The 25,616-nt window shown below is 38.5% G+C and overlaps 1 protein-coding gene across 4 annotated transcripts in view; it reads left to right on the top strand.

Moving 5' to 3' along the window:
* Positions 1–19,795, top strand: part of EIF3H (eukaryotic translation initiation factor 3 subunit H) — a 79,154-nt gene extending 59,359 nt beyond the window's left edge. For 2 of the 4 annotated variants that reach the window (XM_023750924.1, XM_006085227.3), the window contains 6 exons: positions 5,164–5,331; positions 6,800–6,899; positions 8,110–8,259; positions 15,532–15,652; positions 17,832–17,964; positions 19,572–19,795. In XM_023750924.1, the coding sequence (XP_023606692.1) occupies positions 5,164–5,331; positions 6,800–6,899; positions 8,110–8,259; positions 15,532–15,652; positions 17,832–17,964; positions 19,572–19,669 (770 nt within the window). In that variant the 3' untranslated portion in view covers positions 19,670–19,795. The remainder of the gene's footprint in view (positions 1–5,163; positions 5,332–6,799; positions 6,900–8,109; positions 8,260–15,531; positions 15,653–17,831; positions 17,965–19,571) is intronic. The other 2 variants (XM_023750925.1, XM_023750926.1) reach the window with 2 other exon arrangements.
* Positions 19,796–25,616: the final 5,821 nt, after the last annotated feature.

Genomic DNA, 25,616 nt, shown 5'->3' with positions numbered 1-25,616 from the left:
TCAAATCTCAAATGCCTGGTGATTGTTTGGCAGAGTAGCTATAGCATTTAAATATAGGACAACATATTATTTTCAGTGTTTTCATATTTGGAGATAAAACCAGAGAAGGCCAACAAATGTGGTGGATTTTTAAAAAATATATTATTGATTTTAGAGAGGAAGGGAGGAGGAGGGCGAGATAGAAACATCAGTGATGAGAGAGAATCATCTATCAGCTGCCTCCTGCAAGCCCCCTACTGGGGATCAAGCCTGCAATTCAGATATGTGCCCTGACTAGGAATCAAACCTTCACCTCCTGGTTCATAAGTTGACGCTCAACTACTGAGCCTGGTTGTGGTGGATTTTTGAAAGGAATAGTTATTGGGCAGCCTGCCTCAGTTAAGACAGTTTTTTCTCTCAGCAGTTTAAAATTGACTGTTTTGCAAAGGATATCTGGAAAAAGTGAATATGAATATATTGATGCCAGACTTCGGAAAATTATTTAGTTTTGTAAACCAGGCTCTTCTTTGCTTCGGAGAGACTTAACAAATTAAGACAATTGTAAAGGTTGGAGAGAGTTATAAAACTTCAGCTCATTTTTACAATCCTTCAAAGTTTTGTAGCACCACCTCAGTTACATCTAAGTGTAGCTTTTGTAGAAAATTGAATTGGCTTAGTAGTAACTACTAATTTGTCTTTGGATTTCATTTGCTGTGTACTACTTCGATAGGGTGTTAGCTTTTTAAACTACGAATGTTTCAAAAGTTCTTTTCTAAACTTTTCACTATGCAATTCTGAGCCCTTCTGTTGAATATTATCATAAACTCTAAAATAGTCCCCCCTCTAAAAATTTTTTCCCCTTGCTGTTCATCTTTGAGAAATTCCCCAGGATTATTTAGCCATTAACTCAGAAGTGAGTATCATTGGTTGAAATTGCTGCTTGGGTTTCTGTTAAATAAGAGAACTTTAGAACGAAAATGAAAGCGTGTCTAACCTGGACCAGCTCTACAAAATTGCCTATAAGTGCTTGTTTCTTACTTCATTGACCTGCATTAACTCAACAATGCGGGAGTTGAGGCACTTTATGTCAAGGGGCCCCATTTTTCCTTTTCCTCTTGTTTCTTTGAAGAGATTCTCTTTGTTCTTAGGTGTGAGGCACTCCCTAGATAGGAGTGAACCTTATCTCTGCCTAGTCACGTCTTTTATATCCTCCTATATTAAATAAAACTCCAGCCCAGGAACATGAGGCTGGCTGGCATAAGAAGGCAAACAGTTCAGCTCCCACTTGCCAGAGCCTGTGGGCTGACACAGCATTGTCACAGTCACTTCCTGAGAGTATGAGCCTGAACCCCGTGCCTGGTAAATTAGTGCTATAGCTCAGTTGGGTTTCTTGTTTGTGTACCTACCCACCCTTAATATAACTCCTGAGAGAGACTAGCGTAGTCACGCAAGCAATGGCATTTGTCCCGGAGATCAGAATCTGGAATGACCATTTCTTATTTTTTTTAATAAAATTTACAAAATTTACATGTCACAATTTCAGGATTTTTTTCTTTGTCTGTTCTGTAGGCCAGAGGGGTAAGTAGGTGTGGTGTGAGATCTGTTCATTAATGGTGCTGCCTGGAAGCACACTGTTGAGACAGTTAGTGCAGTGGTCGCCAACTTTTCAGACCTCACCGACCACCAGTGGCCCACGGACTATAGGTTGGCGGCCACTGGTTTAGTGGACAGTCTGCTCTACATTTCTTATCTCTACTTAGGTTTACTAGAATGCTTTTGCAGGTTTTTGGTTTTGTGCTTTTGAAAACTGGGGTTGGAGGAGGAGAAAAAACTGAGTGGATTAAGGAAGACAAGGACTACATATCAGAAGGACACAGACCTAAAAGTCTGCAGAGATAAAGCAATTCACTTGGCTGTTTGTGAGTTGTTTCTTGTTCCTTGGCTTATATATACATAGAAAAAAAATCACTTAAGAATTTTGTTGAATCAAAATGACCTTTTCAAACCATGCAGTTATTGGAGCTTTATATGAATAATCCTGGAAAGGACTGGCCCTCAGTGCTCCCCAACTTTACTTTGGAGCTCAAGCACCCCATCCTTACCTTGTCACAGATACTTGTAGTCCTTGTTTTTTCCTGTGGGGTCTCCAAGAGGACATTGTATCTTCTTTTTTTTTGTTTGTTTTTTTAGGTTGTGTGTTTTTGTTTGATTTTTAAAATTGGGGTATTAATTCCAAACCAAGATAGAGAATATCTGGAAATTTCACATAGAATAGGTCCAGCACATATTTTTTTTTGTGTGTACTAGTGAAATATCATTGCATTGTAGATTTTCAAAAGCATTTTTGTCAACTCGTCTCTCATTGATCTTAACTGTTAAATTTTTATATTCATCTATAATATTTAGGACATATGAAAATTTTAATGACCTTAAAAACAAGTTTTTATTAAAGTCTTGCAAAATCTGTGTCATGGTTTTCTGAGCTGTAAGAAGCAGAAAGTGGAAGTGCCTCCCTCTGTCTCCAGTAATATCTCTCTATTTCTATATTCTGATTCTCAGAAATAAATACAATGGAGGATGATGGTAGGTAACTCCATAGAATGGCAGGCCTCATCCCTTAGTCTCTTCTCTTGCTGAGAGAAACACTTCATTTTCATTCTTTTCCTTATCCAGTGGGCTGTAAGGTAGGTAAGACTCTGGATGAAGAAGGAATTTGGAGGTTTGCTACTAATCATATAGTTCTTTACTGCCTGCATCCTGAAAATGCTATTGTATTTAGGCTACTGGAGGGGAGACTTAGTAAGATATTACAGAATATCTTTCAGAGAAATGCATTGCTTTTTAAAGTATTAATATATGCTGCCTCAAGGCCTGTTTTAGTTTATAGAAAAATCATTACTTATAGTTACCATATCTGATGAACAGTGTGGAGTCATAGCATTTTGCCTGGGATGAGCTCAGATCTTTCTGGAGATGGGAAAACTAAGCATCAGAGAAGGCTCATTAACTGGACAGCAAGATTCCCCACGGGAGAAATCTCAGAGCTGGCATGAGAACCTCGATCTCTAGATTCAAGTCTTTTCTTCTTTTCTACTAGAATCTAACTTCGGTCTAGTTATAGCTAAACGGTACACTAACATGTGCTTTGGAAGTATTGATTGTTTAAAAATTATCCTAGAAAATCATGTTTGTACTGTCAATTGCTTGGTAATCTCTCCCCATCTCTTCTTCCCTATCCCTTTAAAATAAATGGTAATTTGTCTGGTTCTCCCTTTACTTGTGATATTGAAACTTTTTATTTGTAAGTTAAATTGGATTAAATTTTGTTGGCCAAATATGATTTTACTTTACCTTTCAAAAAGTTATGGAATTTTAAAGCAGTAAAAGACCATAGCAGTGGTTTTGTCCTAAATTTATGTGACTGATATGAATCCGTTAAACTAGCTGGGAAAAGGGGTCTCGTGTGCTAAAGAGACAAAAATTTAAGAGAAAGATAATTGATTTATTATTAATTTTATTCCTCTTCTTGAGACCATCATATTGTGTATAAAAGGAAAAATGGAAAAAACAACAATGTAATTCTTTCTAAAAATATTTTTATTAATTTCAGAGAGGAAGGGAGAAGGAGAGAGAGAGATAGAAACATCAATGATGAGAGAGAATCATTGATTGGCTGCCTCCTGCGTGCCCCCACTGGGGATCGAGCCCGCAACCCAGGCATGTGCCCTTGGCCGGAATTAAACCTGGGACCCTTCAGTCCCCAGGCCAACACTCTATCCACTGAGCCAAACCGGCTAGGGCAGTGGCTCTCAACCTTCTGGCCCTTTAAATACAGTTCATGTTGTGACCCAATCATAAAATTATTTTCATTGCTACTTCATAGCTGTAATGTTGCTACTGTTATGAATCGTAATGTAAATATCTGATATGCAGGATGGTCTTAGGCGACCCCTGTGAAAGGGTCGTTTGACTGCCAAAGGGGTCGCGACCCACAGGTTGAGAACCGCTGGGCTAGGGCATCAGTGTAATTCTTGAGTAGTTGATGAGTTGGCTGTTATTTTTTAATTATGAAATATAGAACCTCCCTTGGAATAAGAAGATTTATAATTTCTTTGCTAGTAACAAGTGTTGAAAAATAAGACCGTATCCATCCAAGGAAGGTTCTTTTACACTTTATGATCCTGAATTTTGTTTGCTTTGTGAAATTGTAGTGTTATAACCAAGGAAATGATAGACATATAATCTTACTTTTGTTGAAACCTGATTGTGCTTTAAAAATGAAATGATTAGATTTTGAATTAAGAAATATATTTACTCAACATAGTTATGCTTTCATTATGTAGAAAGAGCTTAGATGTTATATTGACTATAAAATTTTCTACTGTATCACATATTTGCTATTCATTATTGGGTTATATTGCTCTTCTAACGTTTTATTTATTGTCAGTTTGCACCTATTTTTCTAGTAATGCTGCTTTATTATATACATTGTAGTTATTAATCTGACAAGCAAAAGTCATCCAATCCTTTTATTCCATACATGGAGATTAAAATAAAAGCTCTAGTCTAATAAAAATATTATCTATTACTTAACACAAAGCAACACAGAAATAAGAAAAAGGAATTCTTTTTTAAATTTAGCATATGCAGCAGGGGGCACCAGATGAAGGCAAAAATGAATTCTTATATTTTAAGCCGGCTACAGTTTGTATCCTGTTCATATTTAAATAATGTGGTAGTTTCCCCATTAGTTTTCTTAATGGTTTTAACTTTTCAGTTCTCAAAGCTGTGTTGAAGAAGACATTGATAACAATTCTCACTTATTGATTCCAATGAAATTTCTTAAAGCCAGTTTAGTAATTACACAAATTTTTTTCTTAAGCATATACTATTTTTAAGGTTTTCAAAGGGGGAGTGGAAACTACATTTAATAAATCATCCCTTGTTTAGCACAGGTATTACTGTGTTTAATACCTTTTCTACAAAATGTTTTTTCACTGATTAAAAAAGGAAAGTCCCAGTGATTTGAAATGATTCAAAAGCTTATTTTTTTCTTTGTATGTGAGCTGAATGAATTTTAAGTCTGGAAACCTGTTCCCTTTAGCTAATAAATAGTTGTACAGAAATTATATTGGTGGCATCATTCAGTAATTTCTCTCTTATCCCCCTCCTCCCCTTGTTTAGTCCAATATCAGATGGAGATGATGCGGAGCCTTCGCCATGTCAACATTGACCATCTCCACGTGGGCTGGTACCAGTCCACATACTATGGCTCATTCGTCACCAGGGCGCTCTTGGATTCTCAGTTCAGCTACCAGCATGCCATTGAAGAGTCTGTTGTTCTCATTTACGGTTTGTAGGAGTTTCCTTTATTATTCTTTTCTTCCCTTAATATTATTACTGCTACTATTTTTGCTTTCTGTCTTTTTGCCTCTAAGAGCAGCCTGGCAGGACTTCTCAAGTAAATACCAACCCTGTTTCTGCAGCAGCCTCAGCAGCAGCTAAGTCTAGACAGGGTTTCCTTCTTTCTGTTTATTTTTCTTGCTATCAGAGCCCTGATGTGTACATTTTGGAATGCTGGAGTAGCTGCTTCATTTTTATTCCTCCATCTCCCCTCCCTCATTTGAAGGGGCTGGTGGAACTAGACCAGATGTCTAACAAACCCCGATTGCTGGAGTGTCTGGCTCTGTACGTGACTGACCAATCATAACACAGCGTGCCAAGTTTTTTTTTATACCTCTGACAGCAGCGTACAAAACCTGGACTGTTTCTTAGCACAAAGATTTTTTTCTTTTCGGCCTATTTAATGGTGTTTCCTCAAGCTCTCCAGACCAGATGTTCTGTGCTGTATCAGAACTGTAGGCAATTTAACAGCTTTATAGCCTCCCCCTCCCCGAACACTCACAGTTTGCCATATCTGGCAGACTTGCATATAGTTTCCAGCTGAGAAGTAAATGTAACGTCCTGAGTATCTGTCAGAAAAAATACTAATGAATACGATCAATCTTATGAGCTGCCCCAAAATTGTTTCAGTATGTTAACAATTGGATTACAGTAAAGAACAAGTTGTTAAAGTGTACTTATATTGGCTGGAAACATTGCATCATCAGACCTTGATGAATTTTCCACTTGCTTCAATCTATTTTGGTTTTCATTTTATCACCTATTGCTAAAAGTTTCACTGTGTTAAGTTTCAGACAACATGAATGTTAACACAGGTTTTAGGCGAATATTGGCATGCCAGAGCCGTTATCATGCAGCAAGTGCTAAGCTCCCTTACTCATGGACTGTTTAAGCAGTTAGTTTTGACATAATGAATTTCTCTAAAACTAAAAAGACACTTTTGTCATAGCACTTTGACTTTAGTGATTTTTAAAAAAAATCTGCTTTAACAAAGAACTTTAAATAATGCATATTAACATGGATAAATTTTGTTTGCAGGGCTATTCAATTAAATTATTTGACTGAAGAACCACACAAATGCATGCACTGAATTTTAATATTTAATATTCATCAGTATTTTTCTTCTAATTATAACATATATAAAATGTATAGAACATATATTTGATTTTCATCATGATTGCTGGTTCTAGCTGAGGAAATTATTTTACCTATTACAAGTAGGATAAGTTCCTCCATTTTCACTTCCTATTTGCTATACTGGTTTGAATCTGTTTCAAATTGTGTTCTGATTATTTATTTTGATCTTTATTTTGTAAAGATTATATGCTAAATAACAAAATGTGCCCAGAACCAATGTCATTCAAGTACTCGTCCTGACAAAATTCTTAGTAATTTTTTTTCTCTTTTCTCATTTGAGATCCCATAAAAACTGCCCAAGGGTCTCTCTCACTGAAGGCATACAGACTGACTCCTAAACTGATGGAAGTTTGCAAAGAGAAGGATTTTTCTCCCGAAGCGTAAGTGTTTGGGAGCCTATAAGGCACACAGTAAAGGACTGGCTGTTTTTCTTTTAAGATTTTAGTTTGCCACATTTATTGAATCCTTGGTGGCATGGAAATGTTTTTGCCATGTCGACGGAAGAAGTTTTCTGCATGGCCGAGTGCCACTTGATTTCTTCCTTTCCCTGTTTAAACTGTTCTGTATGGAGTATCTCATCTGTTGTTCTCACCACGGGCGGATTCAGTTGGAGTGGGAATTAATTAGCTACTAGGCTTGAAGAAAAAAATGATTAAATAACGGGAGATGGATGAACGGTCATCGGCTCTCAGATCAGATTGGAAACTCTGTGTCAGTCTGGTTGTGAGCTGTGTGTCTTATTTTCTGAGCTCCTGTTTCATGGGTGGGTGTGTAAACATTTTAAAGATTCAGTAAGGAATGCAGCTTACTGGAAATATTACGGGTGCAAGTATGCATAGAATTAATAAAGCTGTTTTGTGATCCTACACAATGGCATTGGAATATTTATGTTAAAAATTCTAAGAAATACTCAGAATTCTTCATTTTGTGTTCATTATAGGAATTTTTATTTCTTATTATAGTGGCTTTAACTTCATGTAGGATCGACAGACAGTTCAGTGATAGTTTCTCTTGAAATTAAGGTGCAAAGAATTTAAAAAGAAAAGCTAACTCATGAAGAGTTTCTGGGTATGGTAACTATAACTAAACTATGAGAAGTTGCATTCTTGCAAATTTACATCTGAAGCATTCATGTGCAATATTCTATGAGTAGTGTTCTGCTAGTTGTTAATTTCTCCATTTCAGTAGGCTTTTAAAATGAACTTGCCAAAAACTTGAGTATTTCTCTTTTCTAGCTATTTATTTTAAATGTTTTAGAGATAGATTATATAACATAACTTCCTATGACACATTTTATTATCAAGTAAAATTTGAAGATACCTGATTACAAAGAGGGAATAGTTTCTTTTGCCAAGAATCTTATTTTCTGGGCTTATAGTGCAAACTCAGATCATTTTCAGTTATCCAAATCTCTCGAGTTATGCTTGACTGTAAAACATTCTCTCCCTTTTTAGAGAGTTCTAATGAAACAAAGATCCTGGAGAGGGCCTGTAATTAAGGGAAAATGTATGAAGTAGTCAATTTAACATGTATGAAGTAGTCAATTTATTTCTGACCACCAGGCTAAAGTATTTTTAACACGCTTCACAGATTGAAAAAGGGAAGTATCACCTTTGAGCACATGTTTGAAGAAGTGCCGATTGTAATTAAAAATTCACATCTGATCAATGTCCTAATGTGGGAGCTTGAGAAGAAGTCAGCTGTAGCAGATAAACACGAATTGCTCAGTCTTGCTAGCAGGTAAGAGGTCCTGCCTAATGAATGTGCCTTTTTATCACTTGCTGCAAAAGATTCTTTTATTTAGACTCTAACCTATCAAACAAGAAAAAAGAATTACTTAAGCACATTTGGAGGTTACTAAGACATGTAACAACATGTAGTACTTGTCCTGCCTTGCTAAGATCCTAGGAAAAATGCCAAACTGATAAAGTGAAGCAGTGTTTGAATACAAATTAGTTCCTGTTCTAGCAACTCTCCTCTGCCTTTGCTGGATCATTTTTGCTCTGATAAGGTAAATGCCCGTAGGGGAGGGTTTTTATTTGGCTTAGAGTTATTTATTGTACATTGCCCTCAGAGGCTATGGTACTATGTCTGGATATTTAATAATGCTCGGGAGAAAAACAAAAAAGTACTTTTTTCTTTTACTGGTGGCTCTTGCCCTTGTTCAGATGCAGACTTTATTAGTAGAAAGCTTCCCGTTTGATTTCCAGCTAAACTTAGAATTTTCTGGACCTGACACTGTCTTGCTATCTTCGACAGTGGTGACGTAATTTCCTTCAAGTGGCTGCTTTGGCTATGTAGTTGCTAAGGTTATTTATTATATTGGTAAAACACTGACTGAAGTGTTCCAAAACAAATAGTTTCCTTTATGAAATTACTGCCCCCCCCCCCCTCATTTATTCTCTTAACAGAAATATGAATAGATTCCTATATATAGCTTCTCTTCAAAGCCCTTTAGGCTTGATATTAGTAATTGTTTCATGGTGGGTGGAGGCTAACAACAGATACATATAGTGAAATTATAGAGTCAGTAATCAATCAATATGCATTTGTTTGAATGGCTGAAAGGAAAAAAAGTGTTTTTTTTTAAGCAACCATTTTAGAACAGAAGCTCAATTATTTATCAGTTTTCAGTTATCCCAGATAGAAGCTTGTACAACAGAACAATATAGGATTCTTTGTCATAAAACAAGTGCGATAAACCTAGAAGGACCAGAGAGCCCGGTGTCTTCTCCAGCGTCTGGGATGGGCAGAACTGTGGTTGAAGTGCCACTTTTCATTGCATGAATGTGCCACAGGCCCAGAAAGTCTTCACAGGGGAAGGAGAAGGAAACTGGATGGTGAAGGAGTGCTAGGTGAGACAGCCAGGTTTCGAGACTAATTTGGCACTAAAGAATATGCCGTTTAACTGCAAACATAGCCATAGTAATTCTCCAGTTCGTCTCTTTAAGGAGGTCATATTTTTCTTTACTGCTTTACAAACCCACTCGGCACACCTGTATTTAAAGCTTTGGGCTAAGAACCTTTTTCAGCAGGGTTACAATTTGATGAATTTAAGTATATAGTTATATAAAAATTTTAAATTTACTATGTGAAAGCTTTTGCTTATATAATTTATGTCTTCACCTTTTCCCAAGCTTCCTTACTGAGCATACAAAACACATATAGCCCTTCTGTGCTTTAACATTACCAGTGGCCTGTGATGTTTGCTTATCCAAAGCATCAGCTCTAATGGCCAAGAAAACGTTTCTAATTCTCCATAGCTGCTAAGATCTTCTAGACAAATACTTCATGATAGTGTTTATTTTCTGTATTTTATGTGAAATAAGGGGAGAGGCCCTTTGCTCTTCATGTTACATTATTTTAAGAGTAAATTGGTATTCCTGTTGGGAGAGAAAACTTGAAGCAGAGCTTATATCAATGGACTGTTAAATTGACCCAAATTGATAATACTACTTTAAAAACTTTGTTCATCTCAAATTTTAATTTATAACATTAATCAGGCCAGTTGCCATAAATTTTTTTTCTAAGAAACCGCATCAGAAATTATTCTTAAGCATCTCCTTAAACATTTTGCTTGATCTTGCTTTTCACAACTCATACGTGGATACCAATTCATTGATTTACCTGGTAAATTTGCCTGTGTTATGAATAAAACATACTACAGTTCCTTTCATTTAAAAAATTCTAATTTTATTAGATGAAAGTTCTAATAGCTATTTTATAACAGCTTTTATTAATTTTTTAAAAATGTGTTACATAAGCCTTGAGCTTTTCACACATGAAAAAAACGATTGTTTTTAGTTGCTTTTAAAAAAAAGTAAACGAAGGGTGGGCATCATACTTTAAAGATAAATTGATACTGTAGCCAGAGCTGACTTATCACTGCATGTCTTGGCTGACATCTGTTTAAGTTATCTGTGTTCAGTTCTTTGTTTCCTTGGCAATAAAAGAAAAGGCTATTTTATTGGAACTCCTAACAATAACTCCCTGTTTTAGAATTCTAGTTGAACTAGTACTGAAAAGATCCCCATAAAATTGCCCTTGGTAATGGACCTGTGATTTCCTGGTATCTGTGAAATAGTTATGTATTACACTTAATTCCTTTTGCCTTACAAAGACTATTGTGCAGATTTTTTAGACTTTTTTGTTTGTTTGTGTTCTTTCACTATAATTGCATTTACCTATAATGATAGTACTTTAAAGAGAGTTTTTGGTGGAGAGGAAGGGTTTATTCTAGTAATACCTTTCTCATTGCTACAGTGTAGTCAGCCTCCAAGATTTAAGCTCTAGAAACAAATCTTTCTCTGTATCTGACAGTAACTTGCCTTCATGGTTTTTCTCCATTGTCAATGTGCACCCCCATTCTCACCTCCCCAGTTACCTGCTCATAGGATTGATGGTGAACTTTCTCTTTTAATGGTTCCACTTACAGACATAAATGACTTATTTAACAACTATAACCGTGTAGTTAATTTTGGCATTTCTTGCATTTAATATCATTTTGGGGGCCTCAATTCTTCTAAAATGAGATTAAATGAAATGCTGTAATTAACTTAGGCCAGTCCCAGCCCTGCTTCTCCTGCCTTCTCAGTATCTGAATTTTTTCCTCTGCCCTCCTTTCTCAGATATCTTCCGTTTCTCTGGGCTGTTTCTTTTCTACTATGTTTATTGACTTGTTTTTCCCAATTTTAGAAATTTTTGAAAACGTTCAACTCTTCAGAAAAATAATACAGTGAACACTCATATCCCTTTATCTAGATTCACCAGTTGTGTATCTTGTCACATTTGCACTGGCTCTCTATCTACTACATACATTAAAAATGTGTATTCCCCCCATACCCTAACCATTTGAAAGAAAATTACAGACATTGACTCTTAACCCCTAAAGACTTGAAGTGCATCTCTTAAGAATAAGGACATTTAAACTTGTTTAAGTCTGTCTCATTTTAAAATTGAAGTTACAAAAAGAACATCTTTTGAACGCATGCCATTATTATCCATTTCCTTTCACCTTTTGCTTCATTTTCTTTTTTTTTATAGTCAAATTTTTTAATAGAATTTTCTGCATGTTGTGTGTTTTCTCATTTCCCACTTATCTTCAACACAGTGCTCCATCTATTCTGTGTTGTTGGAGCTCTCACTAAAGTCACAGAAGATGCTTTTATCACTATAACCCTTTCTTCCTGAGATAGTTTCTTTGGAGTCTGAAACCTCAACTCCTTATTCCCCATGGTGAGCCCTCTTCTGCCCATCCCTGAATATCCGTGTTCCTCGGGTCTGCCTTCCCCGTGTGCACTCCTGGAGTGACTTCATCTGACTCCCACATCTCTGCCTTCGGCCAGGACCTCATTATTTCTGCTCCTCATTCCTCTCACAGTCTCCTAACATCCTGCTTTTAACCTTTCCCTTTTTCATTGGAGTGATCTTATTAAATGCAAATTATATGTTCCTCTTACTCCTTTGCTTAAACTTTTTTTCCTCCAATTAAGGATTAGAGTGTAACCCTTTGTATTTAACAGTGCTGGCGAAGTTAGTATGTCCTTGCTTCTAAGAGTCTCTGCGCTGTGACTGTCTGCCTTAGTTTTATTGTTCTTTATTTCCTCCGATCTTGCCCTTTTCCTGCTCTCCTGGTGTATGAATTATTGTAGTTCCTCAAGTGCATTGTGCTTTTTCATGGGAGTCTCTGAACATGTTGCCTGTGCCTAGTATCTGCTGTGACCCCTCCTGCCTTCCTTGTTTGTCTCCAACTCCCATTTCCAACTCCTCTTCAAAATCTCAAAATTCAGCAGTCACATAATTCAGAAAGTCTCATCTGATCTACCAAACTATCTTTTATGCTTCTGTTCTGTTATAGCAGTTATCACCACTGTGTTATATTTATCTTATTGCCTTCCTCTCGCTAGAATGTGTTGAGTGCAACAGTGGCATACAGAGTGTAACCCTTCGTATTTAACACTGCTGGCGAAGTTAGTATGTACTTGATAACGTGTGTTGGAAGGATACGTGGGAGATAACACAATATTGTTAAATTTTATCCCTGAAGTTATTTGGAAAACAGTGTGACTATATAATGAAATGGACCAGAATATTTGATTAGCTATGGGGAAACAAAGTTGAAAGTGATTCACAAAATTACAGTGAAATAAGACAAATAGGAAATAAAGCTTTAATTTGAAAAAAAGCACTTGATTCCTAGACAGGTTAATTCACTTGGCCAAGGTTATGTAGGTAGTGCCAGACCTGGGATTAAACGGTAAATTGATTTACACACACACATACACCAGCAGACACACCAGTTCTATGCTCTTCTATTTAAGAAAGAGCCAAAAACTTTCTAATTTTCTTCAAGTTATAGATGAAATCCATATAGAACTCATATTTTAACTGGATTTACTTTCATTCATTCCCAGTATTTCCAGTCTCTGTCTTCCTCAGCTTTCCCCTTCTCTGGATGCTGAAACCAACCATGCAATTGCTTAAAGCAGGAAACTGGGAGTCCGCCTTGATTCTTGATTCCCTGCTCAGTTCTGCCCACTTTTCTCCATGCTCACTGCCCCACCCTAGGCCAAGCCAGCTCTGTTTGTCTCTGTACTACCACAGGAGAGGTGGTGTGTGTAGTTTTAAAAGTAGAGATAAAATTCACATAGAATAAAACCCACCATATTAGCCATTTTAAAAAGTACAATTCATTGGTTTTTAATGTACTCACAGTGTTGTGCAACCATCACCACTAATTCCAGAACATTTTCATCACCCTGAACAGACACCCTTACTCCCTAAGCAGTCACTCCTCCTTCCCTATCCCCTGGCCACACTGATTACTTTCTGTCTGTATGGATTGCCTATTCTGGACATTTCATATAAACGGAACCATATAGTAAGTGGCCTTTTATATCTGGCTTCTGTCACTTAGTGTAATGTTTTTCAGTTTCACTCATGTTCAGTACTGCATTCTTTTTATGACTCAGTAGTATTCTGTTGTACAAATAAAACACAATTTATCCATTCATCCTTTGATAGACATTTGGGGTTTTTCCACTTTTTGGTTGTTATGAATAATGCACCTATTAACATGCATGTACAAGTTTTGGTGTGAGCATGTTTTCAGTTCTCTGGAGAATATATCGAGGTGTGGAATTGCTGGGTCATCTATTAACTCTATGTTTAACTTTCTGAGGAACCATCAAACTGTTTTCCACAGCAGCTGCACCGTTGTTTTTTTATTCCTACCACAATGTATGAGTGTTCCAGTTTCTCTACATCCTTGCTAGGGTCCACAGTAGACCCCTTTTTTTTTTTTAATATATTTTATTTTTTTAAATATATTTTATTGATTTTTTACAGAGAGGAAGGGAGAGGGATAGAGAGTTAGAAACATCGATGAGAGAGAAACATCGATCAGCTGCCTCCTGCATACCCCCTACTGGGGATGTGCCCGCATCCAAGGTACATGCCCTTGACGGGAATCGAACCCGGGACCCTTCAGTCCGCAGGCTGACGCTCTATCCACTCAGCCAAACCGGTCAGGGCTCCACAGTAGACTCTTAACTGGTTCCTGGTTCCTACAGTCCAGTCTGTTCTCTGCATGGCAGGCAGAGTGGTCTTCTTTCTTCCTGTCCTGTCCTGTCCTGTCCAAAATTTTAAAGGAGGAAGAGAGAAAGAGAAACTTCGATTAGTTGCCTCCCACAGCCAGGGTATGTGCCTGACCAGGAATTAATCCGCCACCTTTTGGTGTAAGGGGTGATGCTCCAACCAGCTGAGCCACAACAGTCAGGGCCAGAGTGGTCATTTTAAAATTTAAGGCAAAACACGTCACAGACATGTAGAACTCCAGGGCACCATTCACTTGAAGGTGAAGAGTCTCATTCACACTGTTAATTAATGGGCGCTGTGTGGTGCAGCTGATGACTTTCCATATGTGCTTGTCTGAGCTCTCTACCCTATCACTGTGCTCCAGCCATGCCCGTCCTCTTCTTTTTATCTGTCTAGTTCTCTCCCATCTCAGGCCTTCAGCTCGGTGCTTTCTTCCACCTTCATACCTTCTTGCCTGGCTGATTCCTCTAATCCTTGCTTTCACCCTGTCATCTCCTTAGAGTGATATTCTGGCCGTACTACTTAAAGTGTCTCTCTACTTCCCCCTTTCTTTCTCCTCATCCATTAATTAATAAGCTCAGTGAATATAGAGACCATGAATATCTCATTCACTGTTGTCTCCCTGTATGCTAACACTGAACTGGGACATAATTGGTCTTCAATGAATGAATGAGTACTGTTTGTCAGCTAGTTGCTTTATAGTACACACATGTAGTAGCAGGCCTTCCATGGCAGGAGATAGTTGCAGGCAGAAATCAGTATGATGGTCGCCGTCCTAGCTGGGACATCAGTGATGCACATAAAGTGACGTGCATTAGTATCATGTTATAAGAAGGTTTTGGTAAATGAGCTGCAGTAGAAATTTTTGGAGAAGGAAAGAAGTATAAGTGACTACATTACAGATTCTAGGAAGGGCAAGAGGAAAGGAGGCCGCTTTCTTGCTTCACTTGGCTTTACAGAATCAATGCTGCTGCTGCTGCTAATTGAGAACCTACTAGATAGAGACGTCGTGTGCCAGAAGTCTTAGTCTGTTTGCATGGTTCTTCCTTCCTATGGCTGCCGATTTAAATGTTCTGGAGCACAGTTTGGGGAAGGGGATGCTAAGGAAAGGGGCTCAGGAGTACTGAAACTTGGTTGTAAAGAAAGTATTCATTGGCAATATCCTGCCAGGTATGTTGAACAGTTCCTACCCTGACATGCGAATGCTCTGACAATAGGAAGCTGAGCTATTTCAGGTATGGAAGGTTGAATACCAACCTGACTCAGATTCTTTCCTCTACCCTTGCTTTCAAGTATACTGGGCTCCTATTCTTTGAGCAAATGGCAGGTAGGTTTAATATCTCAGAACTCTTCAGAGCAGTGGCAGAGCCATAACTTGAAAACATGACATGCCATTATATTTACTTTACGTTTCAGCAATCATTTGGGAAAGACTCTACAGTTGCTGATGGACAGAGTGGATGAAATGAGCCAAGATATAGTTAAATATAATACATACATGAGGAACACGAGTAAACAGCAGCAACAGAAACACCAGGTTGGTATTACAGAAAAATTTGACAAACAGAATTCATTTCTAAGTACGATGCTTCAAGAGTCATCTTCAAAATGACCTAAATTAACTCTGATAAAGCATTGAGATATAAAGCGAGTAGCTCTATATCATATCTAAAAAGATTATTCTTTATTATGTTCCTAATATGTTATTTACAAGTTGTACTTAACAATACCTGTCTTAGAGAGCCAGTGTATAAGCTCAGAGTGTAATGCCAAGGTTATGCAAATAAGAGTTACATTTATTGAGAAAATCAGAGGCAAAGAGATTCTAGAGTGTCACAGCTCATTTCTTTACTAACTATAATTGGTTTGGTAGTGGCTCATTGCAGCATAGTTAGCAATCTTCAGTTCATTTAAAAAGCTGAGCTATTGTGATTAAGAGCAAGCAATTTTGATAGGAAATAATAGACCAACTGCTGTGAAATAGATGGTATAATATAGATAAAAACCCTAGAATTACCTGAAGACTCTCATATACACATATACTGCTATGACCATTTAACCTTTTCTTTATTAGCGTTGCTGAAGGCCACATGATTTTCACAGTTCCTGGAATGTTGTTTTGGGGCTATATTGCTCTGCAATGTTTTTAATATTTGATTCATAGATAAGTGGATTCCAGAATGTTTATATGGGAAAGTGTTTGTATATAACTATTTTGTGTTCATTAAAATGCACTTTAAACTAGATGTTGTTAATAGTAGAATTCTAAGCATAACTAAGTGGTTCTGAGAGAGTTGTATTAAAAAATTTTTATATCAGTGTTCATTTATTTAGTGAAATTTAAATTCTTTGTTTCTGCCATACTTAGAATTGTAAACACGCATATAAATCTATAAAGTATTTTAGCTGAAAAAAATGGTGGTGAAGATGATGATGGTGAAAATATCTGATAAACTGAGGGGGAAAGAAACTCAACCTGGGGTGTCAAATTGAAAAATCTGTCACCTATGAGACTATTGATTCTGAAAACCAATCTTACAAATATTTTTCAGATTTCTAATCTGTCTTAAATTTTTGTGTTTGATGTTTATTCTTACTGACCATTCATAACCCCTACTAAGTATAGGAATCTTTGCAAAGCAAGTTACTTCTCTACTTTAGGAAGAGCTGTCATTTCTCTTGGTTGTGTAGGACTCCAAGAACTTAAAATTTTAAGACACTGTGTGGGATGTTATTTTCCCCTGCTTTTGTAAGCAATCTACAACTATGAGCTCTTGATTGTGATTAGATTCATCAGTTTGTAGGTGATCTATACCTTTATTTATATCCCCACCTTCTCTCCAGAGGATCATAGGAATCCAGAGTTTGAAAGTTTTGGAAGCATTATCTGAGCTAATATTCATTCTAGCTATAGACCTAAAGCACAGGTTTATCTGTTAATACTAATAGTAATTACTAATATAATAATAGTGATGATGCTAAAATAATCTATATATATAAAAGCCTAAGCGACTGTCCGACTGTCCGACCAGTAGCTGTGATGCACAATGACCACCAGTGGGCAGATGCTCTACACAGGAGCTGCCAAGCTGTGGTGATGGAAGCTGCGGTTCTCGGGTGACGAACCCGGAACCAGAGAGGAGGGAACCCGATTCTGGGGTGCGTCACCCAAGAACCGCCCTCTTGCAATCTGGGACCCATGGGGGATGTCGGAGAGCTGGTTTTGGTCCGATCCCCGCAGGCCAGGCCGAGGTACCTCTAGTATAATAACATTATCATCAGTATTGTTGTTTTGGTCAGTAGGGATAAAGTTGAAAGAATTCCCAATGTGGTAGTTCCATTTCTTAGTTACTAAGATTAAGATGACTCATACTTAAAATGTCATTTACCCCATTGTCATAAATGGTCATGTTTCTCCCTTTCACGCACTAACTAATCCTGAGCTGCTTTGCCTTGTAAGCCCCCCATTTCTCACATAATCTGTTGTGTTTTTCCAAATCATTAGTCATAGACTCTTAAAGCTCAGAGTGACTGGAATTTACAGCAAAGGAATTTTCTTCTAAGGTTGCAATATTTAGTCTCTTAGAAGCAAGAGTTACCAAGAATTAACCCTGATAAACCAGATGGGAATTCAGAGCTGTGGTCACACTGAGGGAGGCCTTTCTTTCTCCTCCGGTAGAGAAAAATAACCAAGTCCTTTACCCTCTGAACTTTAGTATCAGCAGCGTCGCCAGCAGGAGAACATGCAGCGCCAGAGTCGAGGAGAACCCCCACTTCCTGAGGAGGATCTGTCCAAACTCTTCAAACCACCACAGCCCCCAGCCAGGATGGATTCTTTGCTCATTGCAGGTACTGTCAGCCAGCGCAAATGTGGCGGTTTTCTCTGTTCTTTAGAAAGTAGGCGGCAGAAATTTGAAAAAAACAACAGAATGTACATTATAAAAGCTAGTGCATTTAACATGGTTGAATGACGAATTTGAGTCTAGTACCTGCAATTTCTGAAATTAAAGAATTTGTCAGTCTTTTATTTTCCAGGTCCTTTCAGTGCTTCACTGTGTTTCTCTGAACATTTTGAGATGGTATTATAAACTCTCTAAAATGGGGAGGTTTTATTTGTGTTATCTTCATGGGAAGTAAGAAAACCTTTTTACAGTCTCGTAAGGTAGCAGATCCTTTAGCTGGAGCCTTTTGCTTTTCCTGTTGGAGCACAGCACCGAGCCCAAGTCTGTGTGGGAGTTTGAATTGAATTGAGTTTTCTGACTCAACAGCAGAGTGTTTCCCTTACTTAGACTTAAATTGTAGCAACACGAATGCAATTCTGGATGGACTTTCTCTGGGGGTACTTAACATTTAACACCTCCTTTAAGTGGTAGAGTTTTTATTTCATACTCCAGGACTTGATTTAGAATATTTAACATTCATGATCTTACTAGCTATAAATAACTTACTTCTATATAAACGTTAAATACTGTTCGATTCAATACCTTATTTCTGTATACACATTAAATACTGTTAGAGGCATTTATTGGAGTGAAAATCCTACGCAAAGAAAAGCTGATCTTTTACGATTCCCATTTATATATTTCTATTGATCTATTTTTAGGGTGGAGGAAAATCTAAATTCTATAAAGCTTTCTTGTACCCACATAAATTAAATTTGGGAAACTGAGACACATTCCTTACTTAAGGTCCAGTGCAAGCAGAATTGTATTTCTCATACTTTCAGAAAATATGTAATTATTGCAGCAGTTTAGATCATTAGTTTTATGACTTAAAAGCAGTGTGTGTCCTTTCTTCATGGGGATTCTGTCTGCTCTGCTCCGTGGTGGTTTTGGGGGCGGAGGAGTGCTCAGTGTTTCCAGGCCTGGGTCAGCTGGGTCAGCGTAGTTTGCCGTTCTTTCCACCTGCTAACGACCAGTGCTGTTTTCTACCTTGTACAGTGTTGGTTTCAGCTGCATAGTCAGCACATTTTGATTGACAGCTAATATGTTCTTAACTGCTGATGATCTTTTTGAAAGCTGTAATTTTTCTTCTCTGTGTAACCAAGAGCAGAAGATAGCTTAAGATTCTCAACCTGTGGGTCGCGACTTGGGGGTCCAAAGACCCTTTCACAGGGGTCACCTAAGACCATCGGAAAACACATATAATTACATATTGTTTTTGTGATTAATCACTATGCTTTAATTATGTTCAATTTGTAACAATGAAATTGGGGGTCATCACAACATGAGGAACTGTATTAAAGGGTCTCGGCATTAGGAAGGTTGAGAACCACTGCTTAAGAACTTCTAATCTTTATTATCCCTATGGCAAAATAGAATTGATTCTTATATCCTCTTAACCCAAAACAAAATACTGGTGGTTCTGTGCTGTGTTGACCTTCTTGTTTGAGTTCCAGATCATTTTATAATTTGAGGAACATTACAATTCTTTCTCTCACTTTCCCAAATGCACAGGCCAGATTAACACTTACTGCCAGAACATCAAGGAATTCACTGCTCAGAACTTAGGCAAACTCTTCATGGCCCAGGCTCTCCAAGAATACAACAGCTAAGAAAAGGAAGTTTCCAGAAAAGGAGTTAATGTGGACTCTTGAGATCACAGTGGCGCAGCTCTTGGAAGAAATATATTTGCATCTTGAAAAGTCTTCTAGCCAATAATAAAATATTAATTAAACAATCTTGAGTGCTTGCTCATTTGGATTGAGACATATTAGTTGCTTATTTTTGTCTTTCTTCTACCTATTAATTCCCAAAATATAAAAGTCTTCACCAGAAACTTCACCAGGCTCTGACCTCCATCCATCACTTTGGCTACCCCTGAGCTGCCACTTCTCAACCACACAGTCCAATACTGCTTGTCCCAACTCCTGACCCAGAGGCCTGGAACCCAGTGTGAATCCTAGCACTTCATCGCTCAAGCCCCTGGAACCCAAGGCTCCATGTCTTCGCCCCATCGGCCTCCCCCCAACCCCCCTGCAGGCCTGGAATCGCTCAGGGAGCTTCCCAGAGGTCCACCTTTTTGTTTCCTCAGGTGATGATTGGCCAATCTTCATGCCCATAGACCACTGGGCACAGGTATTTAAAAGAAATCACTTTACCAAAGGACTGTATTTTATATGACAACAAAATTCTTTCTGTGTGTATTTTTAAATTTAGAACTTCATATTTATCCTTTTCATACCATGATATAAATTCTGCTAAAAGCAGATTTTGGGGAAGGAAGGAAGATTTGGGAAGACAGTAGTACATTGGAGAAAAACTACTTTATTAATTTTGAGTTTGAAAGGTCATCAAAGATCCCGCTGTTTGTGTAATTCCGCAGTCAGATTTACCTGCTGGCGGCAGTGTGCCTGTGCTACTTGTGGTGATTTTCACCTTGGAGATGTAGATCCTGGAAGATCATAAGGAGTGGACAAAGGGTAAGAAGGTGAGAATTCTCTTTTTCAACAACATTTTTTGGAAGCACCGAGGGGCTCTGGGATCAGGCAGCCTGATCAATATCTGGCTCTTTTCCCTTTAGTATGTCCTTAGACCAGTTGCTTAGCCTCGCTTGGGTGAAGCACACAGCACAGTGGTGGTATTTAGCAGACACTCGAGGCTATTTGGGCTATGGGGTTATTAGCAGGTTTTTGCTTTAAAAGCTCAGGTCCTTGATCACTGTAGAATCCAAACATTTGCTCACATGTGATTTCTTATTTGAATCAACACCCGTTTGAGCATTGCTGTTAGGCAGAAGGGTATTATCGATAAACAAAACTGGCCATGGTCCCTGCCCTTGTGGACTGTATACTCTCTTGGTTAACTTCCCTGCATTCTAATCGCCTGGACTTGGAATACATACTATTGAGTTGAACAAAGCACCCTTCAAGTAACAGCAAAATGAAGAAAAGTCAGTTCAAACATAAGCTTAATTACTGTTTTCCTCCTGGTGTAAGATTAATTTAACAAAATTCAATTATGTTTTTTAAAGGTGTGATTTAAAAAAATTTTTTTTGGTGTAAATTCCATATGACTGTTTAGATACCCATAACTCAGTAATACGTGAGTACATGCTTAATGGGAGAGTGCAGTCATTTTTGAATTAGGAATTACTGTGGTGGGAAAACTGTTTAGGAAAACATGTCAATGGAAATTAAGTCTCCACAGTATGTAGTGTTAGGGAATAGCTTCTGTTCTGCATTTGATGTGAGTGCTGCATTCTGACATTTTTCAGGAACAAATACATGTGGTTCATCTTCTATAAATATTTGCAGTTTCTTCAAGTTGAAATGAGAAAAGCTCATAAACTGAGTACCAGGTCTAATAAATCATTCACTTACTCAAGAACAGAAAAGACAGAGAAGTCTAGTATGTTAATCTAAACGAAAATTATGAGTCAAGAAAGTAAAAACGTTTGCCATGAACCCCGTAATCATTGATAATGTCATAAGGTTCTAGAAAACAAATTATGCTTCATTAAAAAATACCTGAGGGAATGAATCTTGAGACTGCCCAAAATACCTTATCCTTTTAATATCGAGGTAAAGTAAAACCTTTTTTCCCCCATTTTTGAAAATTGAGATGTGGTTATCTAATATTGCCCTAATTAATGGAGGTTGTTGTGATTTCTCATTTACAGAATCTAAATATTTCATATTTAGTGTCTTCTAAAATGTTAACCATTCATGCTTTTTATAACGTTCTTTAGAAAACCTGCATTGGCTTCACTTTCAAATTGTGCTGGCATTGAACTCTGGTGTGGATATCAGGATGTTATGAAATAACTTTTTATTTGAGTTGTAAACTCCACTTTTATAGTAAACATTCCTCATTTAAATTAAATATATGACATACCATTTATCAATTGTTTCCCTTTCTGTTCTCACTGGGCATCTTTTGCTATCATAGTTCTTTCATAGAAATGGAGCAAGGGTGCTTAAAGGGATAATACTAAATGGGGCCAACCAAACAGCTATAGGGCTTGTTTTAACAGCATCCTCCCTTATTTGGGATGTATGGAAGGGCTGACAGTGGTTAGTAGATAAGTAGCGAAGGGAAGGTTGCAGATGTGTGCCTATCATATTAATGCTGACACAGGTGAGGGGAAAGCAGTGGATGGTTTCTGCATCCCCTGACCCAGGGCTGCACTTGAGTAGTGAGAACCTGCTTGTGTCTGAACCTCTGGATGGATTGGGTTGATCTGACTCCAAGTTACTCAAGACTGGGCATGAGTAGGTAGAGATCCAGAGCCACTAGGAGGTTACAGTGCATTGGAACAAACAGTTGTAGCCTCATTCCCTCAGCCTTGAGCTTTTTACATAGATGACACTCCCTATAATGCACCTTAAGCTTGCTTGGCTCCACAGCTCCTGGCAGTACCCAGCATGGCTGTACTTACTTCTCAGTGGTGATTTTAGGGATGCAGTCCATGGATGCAGAAATGGCTTCCCAGGGCCACCACTCCCACACTGGGGAGTGTGGACCACCTTGTAGGGATTTAGTCTGCCCCAAACATTTCGTGACCTGTATCCTCCTTGTTCTCATAGGCTACTCAATCATATGAAGTCACAATTTGATTTCATGGGATTGATGTTGGGATTTCTTACAACTGTGAGGCATCCATTTTCAATCCTTGAATCAGTGGCAAGCGGTCTACCAAAGATTGGATGCAGCCTCGGGTCTCACTAATTTAAGTATTCCCAGGAACATTTGTGAGCTGCAGGGATAGTGGATGGGGTGCTGAATCCATGCTTCCTGGAAGTTCCTTTTAACAGGTTGCAGATACATATTTAGTTTCTTTCCATGTGCATCTTGTCCCCTTGAAAAGTATAAGAAGGTTCTGATCCACTGGTCTTGTACTACAAAGAAAGGTAAAAAGATGACTTTCTGTTTTAATCCAAAAATTACTGATTTTATGTTTGGACAAAAGTGAGGGACTCTACCATTTATTTTTAAAAGAATATATATTTTTATTGATTTCAGAGAGAGGGAAAGAGAAAGAAACATCAATGATGAGAGGAAATCGGCTGCCTCCTGCATGCCCACTGGGGCCCGAGCCTGCAACCCGGGCATGTGCCTGATTGGGAATTGAACCGTGACCTCCTGGTTCATAGGTCAATGCTCAACCACTGAGCCATACCAGCCGGGCTCCTACCATTTCTTCCTCAAACCTGTAACAATGCAGGGTGGCCCATTTCCAAGCATCCTTATTTAAAATAACTCAGTCAACTCAGATTGCAGCAAGGATATATTCTTGCTTCTGGCATTTGTGTCAACCCAAAGACATAAACTCAGGTGTCACTTCTACTTCCTTCTGTAATATTTTTTTTTCATTGACCCCTCTCCAGGGCACAGCCGTTTCTGGCATCTTCCATCTTCCTCTGTGGACATGGAGGCAGAGGATTTGTTTAACTTCCAGCAATGTTTACTACTTCTGACAGCAAATGGTCCTTGCCTTTTCTTCCTGGACCGTAGTCTCTATTGCCAATGTTTTACTTTGTATGTATTGGAAACGGTTCTTGTTTTGTCAGATCCCCTGGGTAATCTTTCCCCACCTTTGTTTATCTTGTCATTTGGCTTAATTCATTCCTAAAGTCAATCTGCATGTAATTCCTTAGTTTTGATTCTTTACCCTTCTCTATTTTGAGGTTTTTAAATTGCATTTCATTTTTTTAGATTTTAATTTTTTTTGCCCTGATCTAATCATGCCTCTCCGAATGCCATAATTCTGCAATCAGGCGGGCGAGTGTCCCAATAACCTCATCCCCGAGATCACAATGGTGAGGGTCTCTTTCTCTTTGATGCATGCAGCTCCCATTATTGCTAATGAAAGGTCTTCATGTGCATTAAGGGGAAACTAGCCCTCTAATGAGATACAGAGAGGAATTGCAGCTGGTGATTTCCACTTCTAGCCACTGTACTATAACAGAAACGCACTCTCAGGAGGCAATGGGCCAGAGAAATACAAAATGCATGCGCTGCCTATGTAAAATATCCAGTCTGGTCTTAATGGATGGGCGCCATTGTTTTGGCTTGTGGTTTCTGATGTTCCATATCTGCCAAGGGGGACCCCTATTATGGAGGTGAAAGACCCTGATACTTGGAGAAGAAAGTGAATAGACTAATTACGTTGTATTTGAAGCGGCTTTTAAGAACAATCTTCAACATTAATATCTTACAGTTCACAAAGCACTTGCTTGTATAATTTCTCATTTGGAAGGAAATGGGAAAGGGGCACAAATGTGTTGCGTAGTCAATGTGCTTGGTACTGAGAATACTAAAGGGAGGAGAATCACTGCTCAGGGATGGTGAAATCAGATTCAAAAACATGATTAGAGCTAACACACTCCTAGGAGACAGGGCCAGGACCGGAGCTCAGGTCTTGGGTTCTCTGACCAGTGAGTAAGTGGCACAACCTCTAGAATAATAGTTTGTTTCAAAATACCTTCCTATTTGTGTGATATCTTTTGTGGTGAACCGTTGTCTCCCCTCCCCCCACCTATTTGGGGAACTGTTTCACTCCCTAACTCACCCCACCCCCTAAATGCAGAGGATCCCAGTGATGAGTTCCCAATGTCCATGTGTATGATTGGACCCTCTCGGACACCTCGCCCAATCAGTAGCCCTTTTCTGGTGAACAAGAATTGAGATTGAGGGAGTCCATTGTCCATCTGGGCTCACTTCCTGAGAATATCTAACCCCTGGTTAAGCCCTTTGTAACCAAGGGCTGAGAAGCCACGAAGCGCACAGAGGAAAAAGCAGAGAGGGGCAAATGTGAGAGAATGCTTCCCGGTTCCTAACACCTGGATTTCCTGGTTCCAGCCCCTTTCTGAGGCGTGTTTGTATTCTTGCCCTTGGGTCTCACAAAACCACGTTTGAATCTTCTTAACACTGCCTTTTTGTTTTCCCCTTCAGCCACTTTGAGTTGGTTTCTGTTGCTTTCATCCTCAAAAACACTGAGTCCAACTGAGGTATGCGCCCAGGCTTATTTGCTATTGGGCCTTAATAGATTTGAGGAGGTGTAGCTTAGGAGGCGATGGGAGAAAAAAATTACATTGCAATTATGTTAATAGAATTTTAAAGCGGAAGGCGGCCTAGCCTGACCTCTTGGCCACCACCAGCTCTCCCATTCACAGCTATGGGAACAGGCACTGAGAGCTTTAAATATTGTTTCCAAAATAGCCTAGATCGTCTGCTCTTCTTTTGTGTTATTCTGCGTCTCAACATTTCCTTTATTGTTATTATTTAAAATCTAATTTTTTTTTTATGATTGCAGAGAGGAAGGGAGAAAGAGAGAGGGAGAGAGAAACATCAATGATGAGAGAGAATTATCAATTGCTGCCTCCTGCATGCCCCTACTGGGGATTGAGCCCATAACCTGGGCATGTGCCCTGACCGGGAATCCAACCATGACCTCCTGGTTCATGAGTTGATGCTCCACCACTGAGCAACACTAACTGGACTAAGTTTTCTTTTTCAATTACAGTTCACATTCATTATTATTTTGTATTAGTTGCAGGT

Source organism: Myotis lucifugus, unplaced genomic scaffold (genome assembly GCF_000147115.1).
Source record: "Myotis lucifugus unplaced genomic scaffold, Myoluc2.0 scaffold_17, whole genome shotgun sequence".
In the NCBI taxonomy this organism is placed as follows: domain Eukaryota; kingdom Metazoa; phylum Chordata; class Mammalia; order Chiroptera; family Vespertilionidae; genus Myotis; species Myotis lucifugus.
This window is presented reverse-complemented; position numbering and strand designations above follow the sequence as displayed.